Consider the following 20,264-nt stretch of genomic DNA (forward strand, 5'->3'; position numbering starts at 1 on the left):
TAGGACTTCAGGGCAATTTTGCTGAATTATTTCTGTTAGTATAGAGTCCAGGTTTTTATTAATTTCTGTTTTTTCTGGAAGACCAATTATTCTCAAATTGTCTCTTCTAGACCAGTTTTCTTGGTCTGTCACTCTCTCATTGAGATATTTCATGTTTCCTTCTATTTTTTCAGTCTTTTGGCTTTGTTTTATTTGTTCTTGTTGTCTTGAGAGATCATTAGTTTCTACTTGCTCAATTCTAGCCTTTAGGGATTGATTTTCGGCCATAATCTTCTGGTAATCGGCCATAATCTTCTTGTTTTCGGCCATAATCTTCTGGTATTCCTTTTCAATCTGGTCATTTCTTGTGTTCAATTTGCTTATCAGTTCATTTGGTTTCTGAGCCTCGCTTTCCAGTTGCAAGATTCTACCTTTTAAGCTGTTATTTTCTTGCCAGATCTCTTCCATTTTCCTCAAAATCTCAGATTTGAACTCTTCCATAGGTTGTGAGGAGTTTTCCTTATTTGGGGAGGGTCTGGATGGTTGTTTGTTCTCCTCCTCTGTTTGCTCGGTTGTCTGGATTTTCTCTGTGTAGAAGCTGTCGAGTGTTAAAGACTTCTTTTTTTTGTTATTATTCTTTCTCTTCTGAATTTCCTGTAACTGGTTAGCCATCATTAGCCCAGCAGCTTCTCAGGTTTATCCTCGCTCTCAGTGTCTGTCTGTGATCTATTGGCTCCTGAGGACTGAGTTCTAGTTTTTTCCAAGGTCAAGCCCCCTGGTGGATTCCCTTGCTTGAACCTCTGCAGGAGGTTTCTTTACAAGTCTCAGGGAGCTACTTCCACAGTCGTATACCCGTCTGCACTGGTTCCCCACTTAGGCTTTAGTTCCTGGTTGTGTTTGCCTCCACCCACGCCTCTGCTCAGCCGGCACCCACGCCTCTGCTCAGCCAGCACCCAAGCCTCTGCTCAGCCGGCACCCACGCCTCTGCTCAGCCGGCGCTCCGCTCCCAGCGTCCGCTCCCGCGCACGCGCGCTCAGATTTCGCGTGCGTTCTTGACTTAATGGGGTCCTAAGTCTTGCTGCTCTCAGGAACAGGTCCCGGAGCTGCTGATGACTCGATGGGTGCCCCAAACTTGCTCTATTTCTTTTTAGCTGGGTTCAGAGCTATAGGTGAGTGTGGAGGGGGTGGGGGTGGGGCGGTTGCTCAGCTCGCGCTTGAGTGAGAGCCCTTTTTAGCTTGGAAATGTCTCGATTCCACGTACCTTCCACGCTGTGCCCTGTTGTGGGGTTCCTCCGTTCGTCTGGACTTGTTTTTATGTCCCCTTGAGGAGTTTTGTGTGTTTCGGTCAGGAGAGGTTTAGAGCTGCTTCTTACTCTGCCGCCATCTTAACCCGGAAGTGTAGAGTGCTAACTTTTAATCAGTAAACTTGGGCAAGTTATTTGACTTTTTGGTACTAAATTACCTCATCTGTAAAAGGGAGATATAATCCTTATGTCCTTATCTCACACAAAAACAAAACAAAAAAAGTGATAAATAAACCCCAGGTGTAAGCAAAGAGCAAGTTTTAAGTAGACCAGCCCTCATAGAGTTGATATGAGAAACAGTATCTGAAAACTTCAACAGGTTATAACAATATGAGTTGGGATTTTGTGTCTATTGTGATTTCATCAACACAAGGTACTGTCAGTGAGGAAAATCCTTCTCTCAAAGCAGATTGGTATTAACTGTGCTAGCTCTATTTTTTTTTTAATTTCAAAAGTTCTATAAGAAATGATGAGCAGAGTAAATTCAGAAAAAGCTAGAAAGATCTGCATGAACTGATGCAGAGCTAAGTAAGCAGAACTGGGAGAACATTGTACACAGTAATAGCAATATTAAACACTGATAAACTATGAAAAAACTCAATTACTCTCAGCAATGCAATGATCTGGGACAGTCCTGAAAGATTTATGACAAGGTTATACTATCCACCTCCAGAGAAAGAACTGTTGGAGTCAGAAGGACTCGGATCAAAGCATACTATCTTTCACATCAGTGTATTTACAGTTTTATTGGGGCATTTTTGTTTTATATGAATGTGTTCTTCCAACAATTACCAAGATGGAAGTGTGTTTTACCTGATAATAAGAATGAAATTTGAAGAATAGTTTCAAAAATGACTTTCCAAAAGAAGCAGTGTCAGTGTGTGTCTGAGGCAAGACTTTCCACCCAAGTCTTTCTGTCTCTAAAACCAACTCTTTAACCATAACACTGTGCTGCCTCTTCAAGTAATAATAATAATAATAATAATATAATGATAATAATTATCATTATTATCATTATATTATTATTATTATCACCCAATATCATGAAATTGGAAGAAGGTTGTCTTATAAATTAAAGTAGTATTAATTAATGATTATTGAATTTTGCAGATCCTGGAAGGTTCTGGGTGGAGTCAGTCTCTGGCTGTTGCCTAAACAAAGAATGCTGAGTTTCTGGGATATAACTGGGCTTGTACAAAAGAATCAGAAGGGGTATGAGAGTAGAAATTCAACTCACCTGCAAGACTACTCACATTGACAACTCTTCCCTTTGATTTCCGGAGGAGGGGTATAAAGGCCTTGGTCACCTCCACAGCTCCAAAGAAATTCACATCCATGCACTGTCTGTAGATATTCATAGGAAGGAGCTCACCATCTCCCACAGTGCCTAAGATCCCAGCATTGTTCACAATAGCCCATAATCCTGAGGATAGAAAAAAGAGTTTGGGATAATATTAAACAGAATTCCAGACATGTCAAAGATAAACAAAATAAATGCTAGGTTCAAAACCAGAAGAGAAGACCCAGCTTTGAATGCTGGCTCTGCAACTTGTGTACTGTGTCATAAGATAAGAGATAGGAAGGAATTTAGAAGCCATTTATTCTGACCTACTCATTTTATAGATTAAGGAATTTAGGCCAAGAAAGACTAAGCATTCTAATCTAAGGTCACACAGGCAATTAATGGCTAACATTTAGATAGGGTTTAAATGTTTGCAAAGCACCTTTCATTTTAACTTGGTCTGAAGATAATAAATGACCTGTGCTAAACACTAGGGATACAAAGGAAAGACACATTTTAAAAAATTCCTTTCTTTCAAGGAGATTGCATTCTAATGAGGGAGATAAAAATTATATTTATATTTATATATGTGTATGTATGTATGTGTGTATGTATGTATATTCAAGACAAAATACGGAGTGCAGTAGAAAGCCTAAAGTCAGGAAGTCATCTTCCTGAGTTCAAATCTAGCCTCAAACACTAAATTTATGACCCTCTTTAAGTCACTTAACCCTCTTTGCCTCAGTTTCCTCTTTTGTAAAATGAGGTAGAGAAGGAAATGGAAAACCATTCCAGTATCTCTATTAAGAAAACCCCCAAATGGGGTCACTAAAAGTCTGACACAACTGAAAGGACTGAACACCAACAAAAACAAAGAGATGAAGATAAAGAGTAACTAGAAGAGAAGATACTAACTGGCCAGTGAGAAGGCCAGGAAAATTCTCCTGAAAAAGACAGTTTCCAAGCTAACTTTTGAAGGAACATAGGGGTTCCAAGAGGAAGTGAATTGTCCACCATGAAAAACCTCAAAAACACTAAAAATGAAAGATGGAATGTCATGTGAAAGGAAGCAAGCAGAGCAGTATGGCTAGACTGTCCAGAGTATGGAGGAAAATAAAACATTAAAATATTTGAAAAATAGGAAGGGACCAAGTTATGAAGAACTTTAAATAAGATACATAGGAGTTTATATTTGGTCTTAGAAGTAATAGAGAATTGGATTTTGCTGAGTATGAATTTTGTCATAATGTGGTAGGTAAACTGGAGTGGAGAAAAGACTTGAGGGAGACAGATCAATGAAAAGGCTATTGGGGCAGCTGGGTAGCTCAGTGGAGTGAGAGTCAGGCCTAGAGACAGGAGGTCCTAGGTTCAAACCCGGCCTCAGCCACTTCCCAGCTGTGTGACCCTGGGCAAGTCACTTGACCCCCATTGCCCACCCTTACCAATCTTCCACCTATGAGACAATACACCGAAGAACAAGGGTTTAAAAAAAATTAAAGAAAAAACAATTATAGAGTGCACAATATGTAACTAAAAGAATTCCCTTTAAAAAAAAAAAAAGGCTATTGCTGAAGACCAGGTGAAGTGATGAGGGCTTTACCTGGACAGGTAACTTTGTGAATATAAAAAAGCTAAAATAAGTGAGTGAAATTGAAGAGAAAGAAATGACAAGATGTGGAAAGTATTTGGATTTGTGAAATAAATGAGAGTGGGAAGATGAGAATTATAGTAGATCTCAAACCTGGGAAAATAGAAGGTTGATGAAAAGTTCAGAAGAGGTTTGAAAGGTTAAATTTGGGGGAGCAGGAGTTTGATCAAAAGCAAGGGCATGGTTTAATAAATGCAAAACACTTAGTTTATTATTAGGAAATACAGATAGAAAAAAGGAAGGAGGAAAGTGAAAGTAATCTTATAATAGATTATAACTATACCCAAGATCCCAATCCTAACTAAAATTTTCTAGAAAATCATACATCTATTTGCCTCAGAGGGCAGTATCTTTTGCTAGGCCAAACCCCTCACCTACTAGCACTACTCTATCTGATAATATAACCACTATCTCTCTATCTTATCTACCCAAGTTAATCAATAATTGATAATCAATAAGGCTATTAAGACCTTAATTCAGTTCTCTGTCTCCAACCAGAGAGATTGCTAGCCACACAACCTCTACCCAGGAGACCCAGAGACAAAAGCCCTTTCCAGTGGTTTGCAACTTACACACCACACTCAGCCACACCCTTCTAATTGTCACTAACTGCCAAGCGGCACAGCAGGGGGTCTCTAAGTGCCAAACTGCACAGCAGTGGGTCTCTTACTGAAACGGATTATTGCTCCTTTTCCTCTTAAATATAAAAAAGGAGACACTAATGAAAACTCTCTTAACATATCCCCCCTGAGATCCTTTGGGGAGACCTGTCTTCCCAGTGGATCTTTCAAATAAAACTATCCTATACTTTATATTATATACAGGGAGAAGTAAAGATAGAAAGTAAAAAACAAAACAATTCTTGCAACATGCAAGTCTCAAATAATATACAATTCCAAATATTTATAGTTATAGAAATTACAGTCACAAAATTCATACTATACTCTACATGAATAAAACCTATTCTTATTATACTTTACATAAGAACCTAAAGATATTTATTCAAATACACCTTACAATTACTATACACACAAAAATTTAAACAAGAAATAAAAAAGAACCTTACATACATATTGTATACCTCTAAAAACAAACAAGAACCTTATATGTAATATTAATATACATTTAATATTAGCCTTACATATGCAATTTATACACTTTATATACATACACCTAACATTATACATCTAATATATTCCCCCCTGAGGTGGATCTAGATCATTAGTTATAACACTTTACCATTTACTTATCATTTAGTTACTTTTAACTTTTTCCTATAAAAGTATATCATATCTATAACTTTTTTATAATCCTATAAAAGTTTTATTATTATAATTATTTCTACATAGAACTAATAAATTCCACAATACAATACATAACAAATAACATAATATAATATAAAAACATAACATAACATAAATTATACACTTACCCATTACATTCTATTTCAAACCTTTGTGTATGAGAAACTTTAATTTACCCACAAAGTTCAGTATCCTTAAAATAATATCCATTTGTAGTAGTCCTTGTAGTAATTCAGAGTTCTTGTAAATATTGTCCAATTGTCCATTTGTAGTCTTCTTGAATTTTAATGTCCTTAAAACCAGCGTCCATTTTTACCTGTAGTCTTGTCCTCAATACATGCAGCTAACATTTTCAATAACAGGTACCTTGAATGGACCTTCCTAGGCTGGTTGACTTGCTTCTGTTAGCTGAAAGTTCTTTTATAAACTGTATCACCTGTAAAACGTCTTTATATTTTACCTATAGTTCTTATATCATAAAATAAAACTCTGGAAATTAGTGTTAAATACCAACAAAAACAATTTTAACTTTTTTTACATTGTTTGGAGCAAAGAACCATGTCACAATGTGGTTCATTGCTATCTCAGGAGAAAGGACTGGGATAACTATTGAAATTATATTTGGGTTTGGAAAATCAAATGTTTCACTATCTAATTCCAGAGTCTTTTCTCCCCTGGCAAACCATTATAAAGGACCATGTGCACCCCTCTGAGATTCCTCTAATTGAGGAGGATTATATTTTGGCTATTACATGGATGTACCCCATTGTAGTTATACTGTAACAAGTCATTTACCTCAGTTTGGTTACCGTTTCTGCTAGTCCCATAATTTCCAAAATTACTATTTCAGAAATAGTTTCTGTTGTTATTATTATTTCTAGACTAGTTATTGTTTCTAGAATAGTTATTCCTAAAGTTCCCACCATTATTTCTAAAATTACTGAATGTTTGATTCCAGCATCTGCAATTTATCATCAGGTATTCACTTTTTCCACATAAATAGCACATTGGCTGCTAGTTTGTATATTCTCTTTGGGTTGTATATTCTCACACAGGAGTAATAGCTAACCCAAAATTTGTATCATCTTTTCTAAGCCTTTCATTTTTTCCCTTTAGTGTTTTTATCTTCTTTCTTAATGTATCCACTAAATCACTATCATTGGCATCTTTCCTTGCATGCCTATTATAAACATAAACTGTCACTCTCCTTCATTTATCAAGGTCCATATTCATCCAGTTAGGGCAACTGGTTTTAAAATAGTCCTTGACTACTTCACAACAGTTTGTTACAAACTGCCTTCTCAATTGTCTAATGTCTCTTTCTCTTTTTAAGTCAATTTCTATGTTTCTTCCAGTTCTATAACTTTGTCCATGAACTGTGAAGGATTTTCTCCTATTTCCCGCTTAAGCTTTTCCAACTTTGTCCATGTACCAGGTCTATCTGAACATTGTTTCATTGCATTAAGTATTGCCTCCCTAGCTCAACATAATATCTCATAGTCATGGGGATCGTTAAAGTCCCAATGAGGGTCAATCTCCAGCCAGAGAATTGCATCCTCCTCCTCATGGGTAAGCTTAATAATTTTATCCTTTTCCCCTTTAGTTAGTAACTCATATAGAATATATTCAAAATAAATCCAAGTTGGATCAAATTGCCTGCATATTATTTCAAGCTTTTTTATAACCACTATGGGATCCTCCTCAAAAGAGGGAATGCTGAGCTTAAATCCCTCCATATCCTGGGGGGTAAATAGTTTGTGGTGCCTAATAGTTACTAACTCGTTCTTCTTAGTTTTAAGAGTTGATACTTCTCTTAAAGGGATTAGTCTAGAGTTTTCATTTTCTTTCTTTTTGCTTTTAATTTTAGGTGCTTTGGTAGGAGAATTAGAAACAGTAGGTGAGGCAGGCTTAGTTAGTAGCCTGAGCAATAATTTCTTTTTGTTCAGAGATAGTTTCACTTTGTTCCATAATAGTTTTAGCCATTTAGGAGATACTATCTTCAAGTTGAGTAACTTTAGAGATAATTTCATTTTGTTGCTTTATAGGTTTAGTCATTTGAGAGATACTATCTTCAACTTTGGAGATAGTTTCATTTTGGTGGGCAATGATGTTAGCCAATTTAGAGATGCAATCCTCAAGATATGCAACTTTAGTCTCCATTAATCTGTCTTTCAGTTGTTTCTTTTTCTTAGTAAGGATTAAACTAAATACTTGATACAGAGAGTATCTTAGAAACAATTGTGACAGAACAAATACTTCCATAAACGGTGTTAACTGGAGATCATCCAAAACTGTGAGATGCAAAATCTCAGTGAAAGTCCCAAGTATTGGGAGTTCTCTGAAGTAATGAGGCACTACCTTCTTCACTATCTATACCATGATATTGAACACCATGGTTATACTTCTATCCTTTTCCTAATATTGGAAAGAACAGAAAATAAATAGATTAATCAAACTCTTAGCTGGATTGCCAGACTGTGAAGGGTTAAATGGGGTGGGGGCAGGAGTTTGTTCAAAAGCCAGTGTGCAGTTTGTTAAATGCAAAACACTTAGTTTATTATTAGGAAATGCAGATAGGAGATAGGAAGGAGGAAAGTGAAAGTAATCTTATAATAGATTATAACTATACCCAAGATCCCAATCCTGACTAAATTTTTCTAGAAAACCTTACATCTATCTACCTCAGAGGATAGGTTTAGACAGGGAAAAACATAATGCAAATTATTTTGAACATACAGAGTTTGAGAAGTCTATGAGACATCCTATTTGAAATAACTAATAGGGAGCCAGTAAGCTCAGAATAGAAACTAGACCTGGATAAATAGGTCTTCTGTTCAACACCAGTCAAAATAATAGGGCCCTTTAAAAGAGTGAAAAGTGATAGCAATGAGTCACGTGAATCAATGAGTCATATTGAGGAGGTGGATTTCTGTTATTAATAGGACAGGGCCTCCTACATGACTTAAGGAAGAAAAAAAAAAGAAAGATCCCAACAATGGTTCATGGATTTTGAATGGAGCTCTCTTTCTTGGTTTATACAAAAAAAGCTTGTGGGATCTCAACCAAGAATTAGCCCAACTAAGAAAAAAATGGAAAATAATGGAGTGTCCCTCAATTGGGGAATGGCTAAACAAATTGTGGTATATGATGGTTATGAAATACTATTGTGCTATAAGGATTGATGATCAGGAGGCTTTCTATATGAACTGGGAAAACCTTAATGAACTGATGCAGAGTGAAATGAGCAGAATCAGAACATTGTACACAGAAACTGAAACATTGCAGAAAAATCCAATGTAATGGATTTTGTTACTAGTAGCAATGCAAAAATCTAGGAGACTCTTGAAAGATTTATGGGAAAGAATGCTATCCACATTGAGAGAAAGAATTATGGTAGTAGAAATGTAAAAGCAAAACATATGACATCATTTATCACATGAATGTATGGGTATGTGATTTGAGATTTAGGCTTCTAAAAATTGCTCTGTAGCAAAAATGAATAATATGGAAATAGGTATCAAGTGATAACATTTATACAACCCAGTGAAATTGCTTGTTGGTTTTGGGAAGGGGGAGAGAAGGGGAGGAAGAAAATGAATCATGTAAACATGGAAAAATTTTAATTTTTTTTTAATTTTATAAAAGAATTAGCCCAACTAAATTGATAAGAGATGATCTACTGCTATGCTATTCCTATCAATGTTATATACCATTTTATCTCATCTTGTATGTCCAAGTAATTTGTGTAAGAGATAAGAGAGAATTAGGGAAATCAATAAAATAGATAAACCATTGGTTAATTTCATTTTTTTAAAAAAAAAGGAGAAAACCAAATTATGAATATCAAAAGTGAAAAGGGTGAATTTATAACCAAAAATTAAAGCTATTTTGAATTATTTTGTTCAGTTATATGCCAATAAATCTGCAAACTAAGTGAAATAGACAAATGCTTTTAAACTTACGATTAGCCCGATTAACAAAAGAAACAGAATATTTCAACAATCCTGTCTGAGAACAAGAAATTGAACAAGCCATTAATCAATTCCCTAAGAAAAATCTCCAGAGCCAAATGGATTCACAAGTGAATTCTACCAAACATTTAGAGAACAATTAACTCCAATGCTATATAAACTATTTGAGGAAATTGTTGAAGAATGAACCTAGTCAAATTCCTTTCATGACACTAATATGGTGCTAATACCTAAACCAGGAAGGGGTAAAAGAAACAGAAAGAAAACTATAGACCAATATTCCTGTTGAATACTGATGCAAAAATTTTAAATGAAATACATGCAAGGATATTACAGCAGTATTTCACAAGGATCATACACTATGACCAGGTGGATTTTCTGTCAGGAATGCTGAGACAGTTCAATACTGGGGAAACTATCAGCATAATTGACTATATCAATAATAAAACCAACAGAAACTATCCAAGTATCTCAATAGATGCAGAAAAAGCTTTTGACAAAATAGAATACTCATTCCTATTAAAAACACTAGAGAACATTGGCATAAATGGAACATTCCATAAAATGATGAATAGCATCTATTAAAACCATCAGAAAATCTTATCTTGAATGAGGTAAGCTAGAATCCTCAATGAGATCAAGAGTGAGGCAAGGATATGCATTATCATCACTACTATCCAATAATGTGCTAGAAATGCAAGATATAGCAATAAGAGAAGAAGAAGAAATTGAAAGAATTATAATACACAATAAGGAAATAAAATTATCTCTCTGCAGATAATTTTATAGTGTGTGTAGACATATCCTAGAGAATCAACAAAACAACCTAATTGAACAAGCAAAGTTGCAAGAAATAAAATAAACTCACATAAACCATTAGCATTTCTTTATAATACCAATAAAGTACAACAACATCAGATTGGGAAATTCCATTTAAAATAACTATAGACAATAAAAAAACCTGGGACTCTACCTGCCAAAACAAACCCAAGAGCTATATGAATAAAACTACAAAACACTTGTATTCATAGTCACATAGATAAAGTCAGATCTAAACAATTGGAAAAAAAACATTAATTGCTCATGGGTAAGCCATAAAAATGACCATTCTATCTAAGTTAATTAAATTAACTATTCAGTGCCATACCAATTAAACTATCCAGAAATTATTTCATGGAGCTAGAAAAATAATAATAAAATTCACTTAGAAGAATCAAATTCCAAGAATGTTAAAGGAATTGATGAAAAAAATATGAAGGAAAGTAGCATAGCTGTACTGGATCTCAAACTATATTATAAAGAGGCAACCATCAAACCAGTCAGGTACTGGCAAAGAAACAGAGTAATGGATCACAGATTAGGCACTCAACACACAATAGAAAATGACCACAGTAACTTGGTGCTTGAAAAACTCAAAGATTCAAGCTTTTGGAAGAATTTACTATTTAACAAAAAACTTCTGGGAAAACTAGAAAACATTTTGGCAGAAATTAGGCATAAACCAACATCTCATGCCATGTACCAAGATAAAGTCAAAATGGATACTTGATTTAAAAATAAAAGGTAATACCACAAATAAATTAGGAGAGCACAAAATAGTTTACCTGTTAAATCTATGAATGAAGGAAGAATGATGCAAACTAGAACATGATGAGATATAAAATAATTTTGACTATATTAAATTAAAAAGGTTTTGCACAAACAAAAACAATTTTAAAAGATTAGAAAGGAAACAAAGTGGGGGGAATTTTGATTACAAAGGTCCCTTACAAGGGCCTCATTTTGCAAATATTTAGAGAACTGAGTCAAATTTATAAGAATACAAATTATTCTTCATAATCAAAGGATATGGGCAGGCAGTTCTCAGATGAAGAAATTAAAGCAATCTTTAGTCATGAAAAAATATTCTAAAACACTACCAACTAGACAAATGAAAATTAAAACAACTTCTAGGTATCATTTCTGTAAAAGTGAAATTTGGGAAATGTATCAAACTACATTTCCCGTGATCCAACGTGGTCCAACTGGTTTCCGTTTCTGGGTTTTTGGGGCATGGGGAGGCCTACGTCTTGACTCAGGGAAGAGTTTATAATCTCCTGGGTTAGGAGGGAGCTCTCTCTCTTGGCCAGCAGACTCGAGACAGGAAACAGGAGACAGTAATGGCGAGGGTGGCAGCTTTTAATTCTTACAAGCGCGTGGTCTAATGACTATCTATCAGCATGGCTTTAATTAAATTACTAATTTATATTATTATAGCAGCCTTTATCATTTTTCATATTAACAATTTGGCGAACCACATGGGAGTAATTCGAACTTTCAATTTTCTGGATAGTCTAAGAGGAAAAAGCCATGCGGCTTTGGGACCCCGAGTCTTAGAAGCAATTTTTTTCCTTGCCCAGTCCTCTCCCGATTTTCCCCAGCCTAGAGGCTGTTTTACGGGGAAGAGAGACAATGGTTTTAATTGCCACTTGGCTGCGAATTATTTTGCTCAATGCCCCGGGCCTAGTGGCCCTTGCTGGCACTGATGGACTGCTGGTGTCCAGCCAGTTTCATCTCGCAGCTGATCTCCTGACTCCTGACTTGATCTCCATTCCTGCCGTGCCGAAAGCCTGCAAGCCTCCAAGTGCCTGTGATCTCCGATCCTGACTCGCTGGTGCTGCTGGAGTCCAGAACCCCGAGCTCCAACAGCTCACCCAGTCCTGACTTGCTGAGATCTCGACCTCCAGAGACTGCTTCAGCTCCTCCGCAAACAATTTGGGTAGTATTCCCCTTTCTCTCTACTTTCTTATAGGAGACATCCTAGCCTTCCACGTGTTTCTCAAAAGACCTAATTTAGCCACCCACACAAGCTCTACACGTGGGATTTTCTACAAAACTTTTTCTCTAGCCCGAGCCCAACGACCTGACCCCACGTGGACCTAGCGTTTACCCTTAATGGGGCTGAATGGCCTATTCAGACTTGCTTGTGATTAAAAACTGAACTCAGGGGAAGAAATTTCACCCCATACCTGCTCAGAACTTTGAGCAAAGACTGATTATAAAAAAAAAACTTTCAGAACTGAATGACTTTTAAAGAGACTGTATCTTACTGTATTTTGTTAATTAGGTTTGTAAATTAATCTTGCTTATTTCGTTGATTTTCCTGTTGCACTGAATCATTTTACGCTAATGAAGTTTCTGCTTATGATGTTATTATATTTCCTAATTTACTTAAAGCTTACTGTATCAGAAACAATGTGGTTATATGTACCACCTATGAACATCTTATAGAGCACATGTCTTTTAAAATTTATTCTGTCTTGGTAATTGCAAAGAACCTTGAAAGTTTTCCATGCTTTGAATATTACCTTGTAATTTTACAAGAGGTGTTTTTTAACTTTTACTTTAAATCCTTAAGAATTGTTGTCTTAAAGGATAAAGCTTTTATATATTTTATTATAAGAGGCATTATTGCCTGGAATGGGTAGATGCATTCCTACCCAGGATTTTTTTTAAATACAGAGAGTCTAGGAGCTCCTGTATATTCTTATCTGAGGATAATTTAGACCAGAAGGTTTCTTTTTAAATATCAGATTTTGCTATGGAAGCAATAACAGAATTTGTTGAGAAACTCTTAGCCAAGATTTAAAGTTGTAACAAGTAAATGATTTTAAACATCATTGTTTTAAAATGTGCTATTGGAAATAACGGTACTCTATTTGAATGTGCATTCTGAATCTGCTATTTTGTAAAACCCACTTTCTCTCACAGAAAATCTCATTTTTGGGTAACATAACCCTTCTAGTTCTAAGCTTATATATATATATTTTTTTTTTTGATTTTTTAAAACTTTTTTAATGAGAGCAATTGATTTTTCCCTTTTATCATCTTGTACTGGAAGTACATATATAACCATTATTTATCCTTTTTCTGATTCTACAGCAAATACCTGAGCCTATAGGACTGTGATTTAAATGCCTCTCTGATTCCAGAAGGGAATATGAAAGCCATTTATAGTGCTAAAGAAAGCACATGGTCAGAGACTTTACTGACAAAAATCTGCATAATTGCAGCAGTTCTATGCCAATACTTTAGGGCTTGGAAATTGGGGTTTGAGTCCTGGAGTCCCAGTCTTTTCTAAAACTTTAGAGGACATGGGTCCCCTCGACTTAGATTCCTAGAAAGCACCTAAGATTGGTTATTTATTTGGCTCAGTTCCCTAAAAAGCTGATGATAAAGTCAGATCAGAGAGAGACATTTTCCTTAAGTCCTGGCCCTGAATGGGTAATTGCAATCTGCTGAATTCACTTTAATTAGGCCTTCATTTAAAGGTCTAAGTTTATTTTCCCTACATTTTTTTGCACATTTTACATTTCATTCACAAGTTAATTTTTTCTTCTTTTTTCTTGAATTTTTATTCTTTGTACTTTGCCATACTTAGCTGACCTGAGGTACCTTTTTTTTTAGAAAAAAGGTGTGTTTAAGATTTACCTCACGGGGATATCTATTAAGTTTTTTAAAATTCAATGATGTAAAAATATATGTATATTTAACTCTTTTAGGAGTAATTTCACAGGGAATTGTATAAATCTTAGAAGAAAATGTCTGTTTTGTAATCTATAATGTAAAGTTTAAATTCTTTTGAGAATAATTTCAGGATAAGGATCTTACCATCTCCCCAAAATCCAGACGATGAACTTGTTTTGGTGAAGACACTATGAAGATGTCTGAAAAGCCTTCACTGTACCATGAAGACCAAACTTTAAACTTTGGGGTGCAGTTGATTGAACTATGGGGAGTTGAAATTGAGTATGTATTGTTTTAATTGTACACTGTTATACCAAAGGGGACTGCCCCCAAATTGGTTTTTTGTCAATGCGGATAATTTTAACCATTTGTTCATCTATTTCTTTTATCCCCAAATTCCTGAAAATTTTAGAAGTTGTTTATTTTTACAGGTCCAGTGAAGAAAAAAGGACTAACCTTTTTTTTTGCCGGACCTCACAGTGAATTGTAAAAGTGAAATTTGGGAAATGTATCAAACTACATTTCCCGTGATCCAACGTGGTCCTACTGGTTTCCGTTTCCAGGTTTTTGGGTGTGGGGAGGCCTATGTCTTGACTCAGGGAAGAGTTTATAATCTCCTGGGTTAGGAGGGAGCTCTCTCTCTTGGCCAGCAGACTCGAGACAGGAAACAGGAGACAGTAATGGCGAGGGCGGCAGTTTTGAATTCTTACAAGCGCGTGGTCTAGTGACTATCTATCAGCATGGCTTTAATTAAATTACCAATATATATATATATATATATATATATTTATACCAGCATTTATTATTTTTAATATTTATACTTCCCACCTATCAGGCTGGCTAATATGTCAAAAAATGAAAATGATAAATGTTGGAGGTGATGTGGAAAAATTGAAACACTAATTCACTGTTGGTGGAGCTGTAAACTGATACCATCATTCAGGAGAACAAGTTGGAACCATTTCCAAAGGGTCATAACTCTGCATACCCTTTTACCCAGCAATACCACTTCTTGGTCTATATAACAAAGAGACCAAAGGCAGGACCTACTTGCACCAAAATATTTATAGTAGCTCTTTGTGTGGTGACAAAGAATTGGAAACTGAAGGGACATTCATCAATCAGGGGATGGCTGAACAAGTTGTAGTATATGTTTGTAATGGAATATTAATGTGCCATAGGAAATAACAGGACAATCACAAAAGATCTATATGAAGTGATGCAAAGTGAAATGAGCAGAACCAAGAAAACACTGTATACAGGAACAGCAATGGTGTATGATGACTTAAACTATCATCAGCAATGCAAAGTTCCATAATAATTCCAAGGAATTCATGATGAAAAAGGCTCTCTACCACTAAAAAGGCAATTTGTGGAGTCTGAATGCAGATTGGAGCATTCCATTTTTCACTTTATTTCCTTTAGGTTTTTTCTTATATAAGCAATTTGTGTCTTTCGCAACATAATGAATGTGGAAATATGTATTGCATGATAGCACATGTAAAACCCATATCATATTATCTGTAATCTCAGGGAGGGAGAAGTGTCAGCCAGGAGGGAGAGAACATGAATTGCAAAATGTCAGAAATTGATTACTAAAAATTATACTTAAATGTAATTGAGGGAAATATAAATAATTTTTTTAAAGATTGATTTAGAATAGAATGCCAAAGACAAGGCATTTTAATTTCAGCAAGACACTGACAAAGGCCTTCATGACAGCTTTGTGGATAAGCTTAGAAATTGTGTTGAGGATAGCTGAAAGTACTAGAAAGATTTACAGTGGGTTGAATGAGTATACTACCCCCTAAAATTTTTTTGATTAGTGGTTGCTGTTAACCTGGAAAGTTGTCTCTAATGTTAGGTTAAAGATACACTTTCAGTCATGTCTTTTCCCATGTTGTTGTTTTTACCAAGTTTGAAGACATGGATGACAGCTTCTCAAACTTATGAGATTTTTTGAGGATGCAAAATAAAAATAATTACAAATATGATAGATGATGGAATGAACATTTAAAAATATTTTAACAGCCTGGAACAATGGGCCAATGAGCAAGATGAAACTTGATAAAAAATATAAACTTCTATACTTAGTTTCAAAAATATAAAATACAAAGGTGGAGAAAGGGGGGGGTAAAACCATTTTGATTTGAGAAAAAATTAGTAAATTTGGCTGTAATCTCAATTGTTGTTGCTCATCCTTCATTTTCAAAAGTGGGATGATGTCTTGACTTACATGTTAATTGGAGTTAAGTGAGGCAGAGTTGCACAGTCATCAGCCTCACTCTCTCTTCTTAAAGTCCATTGTAAGACAGTGGCATGAGGAGATATGGCCTGGGATGTATTAGATGATCTGGGCATCTTCAATGTCTGAACAAGCTCTAAGCTTTCCACTGGGGAAGGCTTCACATGCTTGGGATAGACATCTCCTAATTCACTAATGGATTGGAAACCTGTCAGATATGATCGATCAGGTTTAATTCATCTACAGAGATGGTTTTACCAGGATGTGGCCCCTGCTCATGCTAGATTTTTGGAGCCACAAGTGAGATTTGAGTCAAAGGTGGATAAGCTACCCTGAAAGGGGCTTGGCAAGCCCTCACACCAGAAGTGCTAGTTCTCCTGGAATGCTCCATAAACCCCCAAATTAAATATGAGTAATGAAAGATGTGTTGTTAACTAAAAAAGAAAATGTGATAATAATTTTCATTAATGGCATCATAATGTACAGAACCAGCAAAAGTCCTCTACCATGTTGAATACTGTCAATCCTCAGTAGAAGATTTAGAGCAGTGGTTCCCAAACTTTTTTGGCCTACTGCCCCCTTTCTAGAAAAAATATTACTTAGCCCCCTGGAAATTAATTTTTTTTAAATTTTAATAGCAATTAATAGGAAAGATAAATGCAACTGTGGCCATCACTGCCCCTCTGGATCACTGAAGCACCCACCAGAGGGTGGTAGCGCCCACTTTGGGAATCACTGATTTAGAGAAAGACATGGAAAATATTCCAAAGATGGAGATAACATGGATTAATCATGACTTGCAACCAGTGGATGAAGTAGCCTTACTGATGAGATCAGAGATCTATTTAAAAGATCACAGAGTCTTACATTTAAAGTAGGAAGGGGTCCCAGAGGCCAACTAGACCAAACACTTCCTTCTACTAATTCCCTCTACTAATGCAGCTCTGTACCTGTTCTGCATTTTATGGTTTGAGAGACTATAGCCTGGAGTGCTGTGAGATGAAATAACTTGCTCAGAGTCACAGAACTGGTGCCAGGTCAGTTATCTATATACTACTCCACACTGCCTGTTAAGGAAGGAATACAATCCCAATATTTTCCACTGTCTAACAGGAGAATTGGGCTGTCTTGATGAGTACTCCTTCACAAGGAGGTACTGAAGCAGAGATAATGGCCACTTTATAGAAATACAGTGGAGTGAATTCTTGTATTAGGTGGAAAATTAAGCCAGATGATCTCTTTCAATGCTAGGATTCTAAAGATTCTGTAACTAGTTGTATATTTACTTTTTGTTGCCAGGAAATGAGGCCTCCCTGCCCAAATTGCAAAATATTAAAAGGAGCGTGAGAAGAGTAGAGAGCGATATGACTGAAACAAGAGAGTTTTTTTTTCTTTTTTTGTACTTGCTTTTTGGCAAGTACTCTGACTACAACTTGAGGCATGAAATCCTTCATTTTAAAGAAGATAGTTCAAGTGATACAAGTTATTAAACTGATGACTCAGTTTCACTCCAAACTGCTTCCTATTTATGGTCTATCATGTCATGTGTAATCAGAAGGACATGCATCTTCCCTAGAACAAAAACAAGGTCCTAATACCTGTTTGTTGCACTTTTTCTGCAACTTGAGCTTGAACTTCTCTGATCTGGGCTGGTTTGGTTATATCCATTTGGAAAACTGACGTTCTCTTGGAGCAGGTTTTCTTCAATGCTTCTGCTCCAGGTCCTTTCTCATTCAGAACACCAACAAATACAGTGAATCCCAACTCATCTAGGTACTTTGACAGGGCATGGCCAATTCCAGAATCTCCACCTGAAAACAACCAAACAATTCATCAGGTGAAGACTACCACCAAAATAAGCCCAATGTTGAGGTTTACCTTCCCCCAAATCCTCTCTAGTAGTAGCTCTTGGATAAGAAAGTGTTATCTTAAACTTTGACAGTGGATAAGTTGGAGTTAGCTTAAGTTATTATTGTTTTGGGTGATAGTTCAAAGAGATGATCTCTCAGCAGGTCCCTTCTAGCTCTAAATTCTGTGATCCTACTATTTATTAAGTCTCCTTTCTCCCCTCTCTCCTTGATAGAGGAGGAGAGTGTGTTGTCTATCATTTATATAGAAAGGTGTGATCAAACTAAAAAATTCCACCAACGACTAGGACATTTCATGATTGACTCAAAGGAGTCTAGGATTGAAGCATATATGAATGAATTATATTTGGCACCTGGCTGATTTTCTTGAAAGAAAGAAGTCATTTTCATTTGGGGATCATTAGGGGAAGAGTTCATGACTAAACACTAAAGTTCATGACTAAAAAGTGATAGAGTCATACAAGCTTACAATGGACAAATATGAATATTTAAATTTTCTTTCTGGATGAATATAATGTAATAAAAATTAGAAGGAAAATATAATTGTGGGAAAATCATTACAACAGGTTTTTCTGATAAAAGTCTCAGTTCCAAGATATAAAAAGAACTGATTCAAATTTATATGACAAAGAGCTGGGAGTAAGGAAGACAATTTGGATCACATAACTTCAGAAAACTTATGTGATAAATTTTTATTACATGTAATTTGTAAATAAATTAAATATATATGATGAACCATTTTTCCAGTAAGTATAGATGATCAAAGGATGTGAATAGTTTTGAAAAAAAAAGAATTCAGCCTATCAAGAATCATATGGAAAAATGTGTTAAACTACTAATAATTAAAGAAATACACATTGCCTGGCAAAGACAACAAAAGCAGAAAATGACCAATGTTAGAAAGACTATGGCAAAACATAGTTACTACTGCGCTGTTGGTGGAGCTATTAATTGGTACAGAAATCCTGGAAAGAAATTTAGAATGATGTCCAGACTATAAACCAAACTGTTTATATTCTCGAGCACATCTATGCCACAATGAGACCTTTATCAATCTGACTACTTCCCATTTTCCTATGGCAGATCTTCACCCAGGTAATGTTCACTAAGCCTGGGTATCCCTCAAGGCTCTATTCTTGATTCTCTTCTCTTCTCCTTCTGTACTATTTTGCTTGGTGATTGATTTCATCAGTTCCCATAGATGCATTTGTCATCTCTATGCTGATGATTCTCAGATTTATTTATTAAACACTGGCTACTCTCCTAACCATCATTCATTCTACAGTTCCAATTGCCTATTAGACACCTGGAATTGAATGACCTGCAGACATCTGAAACTTACCTTGTCCCAAACTGAACTCATTATCAATTCCCTCAAAGCTCTTCCTTCTTGAAAATTTTCTGGTAGTGTCAATGGAACCACCCTTCTAATCACCCAGGCTCACAGCCTAAGTATCATCTTCAATTCTCTACTCTTACTCATCCCCCATATCTAATTAGTTTCCAAGTCCTGTGGATTCTACAAGTTTATTCACTGAGTTACTTCTTCCAGCTTCTGAAACTATGCTTTTCTCAGTGTCTCTTGTATACTTCCTCTTCTCTCCTCTGATACTGCCACTACTCGAACATCAGCCTTTGTCACCAGCGTCTGAACTATAGGTGAAACACCTTTCCTCAAAATTATCCACATTACATGGTTGATCTGTCTGTTTTAAGGTCCTCCCCACACCAATCACTCCATTCAGCTATCAAAGTGATCTTCATAAATTATATGTCTGATCATGTTATCCCCTTAAACAAAAACACCACTGATTCCCTATTGTCTCGAATATCAATTATAAAATTCTGCTTGACTTTTAAAGCCATTCATAACCTGTCCCTCTCTTACCTGTCCAGTTTTCTTACACCTTACTCCAAGCATGTACTCTGAAATATGACACTGACCTCCTTACTGTTCCGTACACAGATGTTCCTTCTTCAGACTCCAGACATTTCCACTGGCTATCCCCCATTTCTAGAATATTGTCCTTCTCACTTTCCTGGCTTCCTTCAGGCCTACCTGTACCTTCCCTCTATGAATTATCCACAGTTTTCCTTTCTATCTCTCATTTGTATAAAATTATAAACATATTATGTTACCCTTGAGACTTTAAGATC

General features: G+C 35.9%; 1 protein-coding gene across 1 annotated transcript in view; it reads right to left on the bottom strand.

Annotated features, from left to right (window-relative positions):
* Positions 1 to 20,264, bottom strand: part of HSD17B2 (hydroxysteroid 17-beta dehydrogenase 2) — a 90,235-nt gene that overhangs the window by 39,502 nt on the left and 30,469 nt on the right. The window contains exons 2-3 of the mRNA XM_044663649.1: positions 17,838 to 18,050; positions 2,521 to 2,706 (exon numbers count right to left, since the gene is read on the bottom strand). Coding sequence (XP_044519584.1) covers positions 2,521 to 2,706; positions 17,838 to 18,050 — 399 coding nt within the window. The remainder of the gene's footprint in view (positions 1 to 2,520; positions 2,707 to 17,837; positions 18,051 to 20,264) is intronic.

Source organism: Gracilinanus agilis, chromosome 2 (genome assembly GCF_016433145.1).
Source record: "Gracilinanus agilis isolate LMUSP501 chromosome 2, AgileGrace, whole genome shotgun sequence".
Taxonomy (NCBI): domain Eukaryota; kingdom Metazoa; phylum Chordata; class Mammalia; order Didelphimorphia; family Didelphidae; genus Gracilinanus; species Gracilinanus agilis.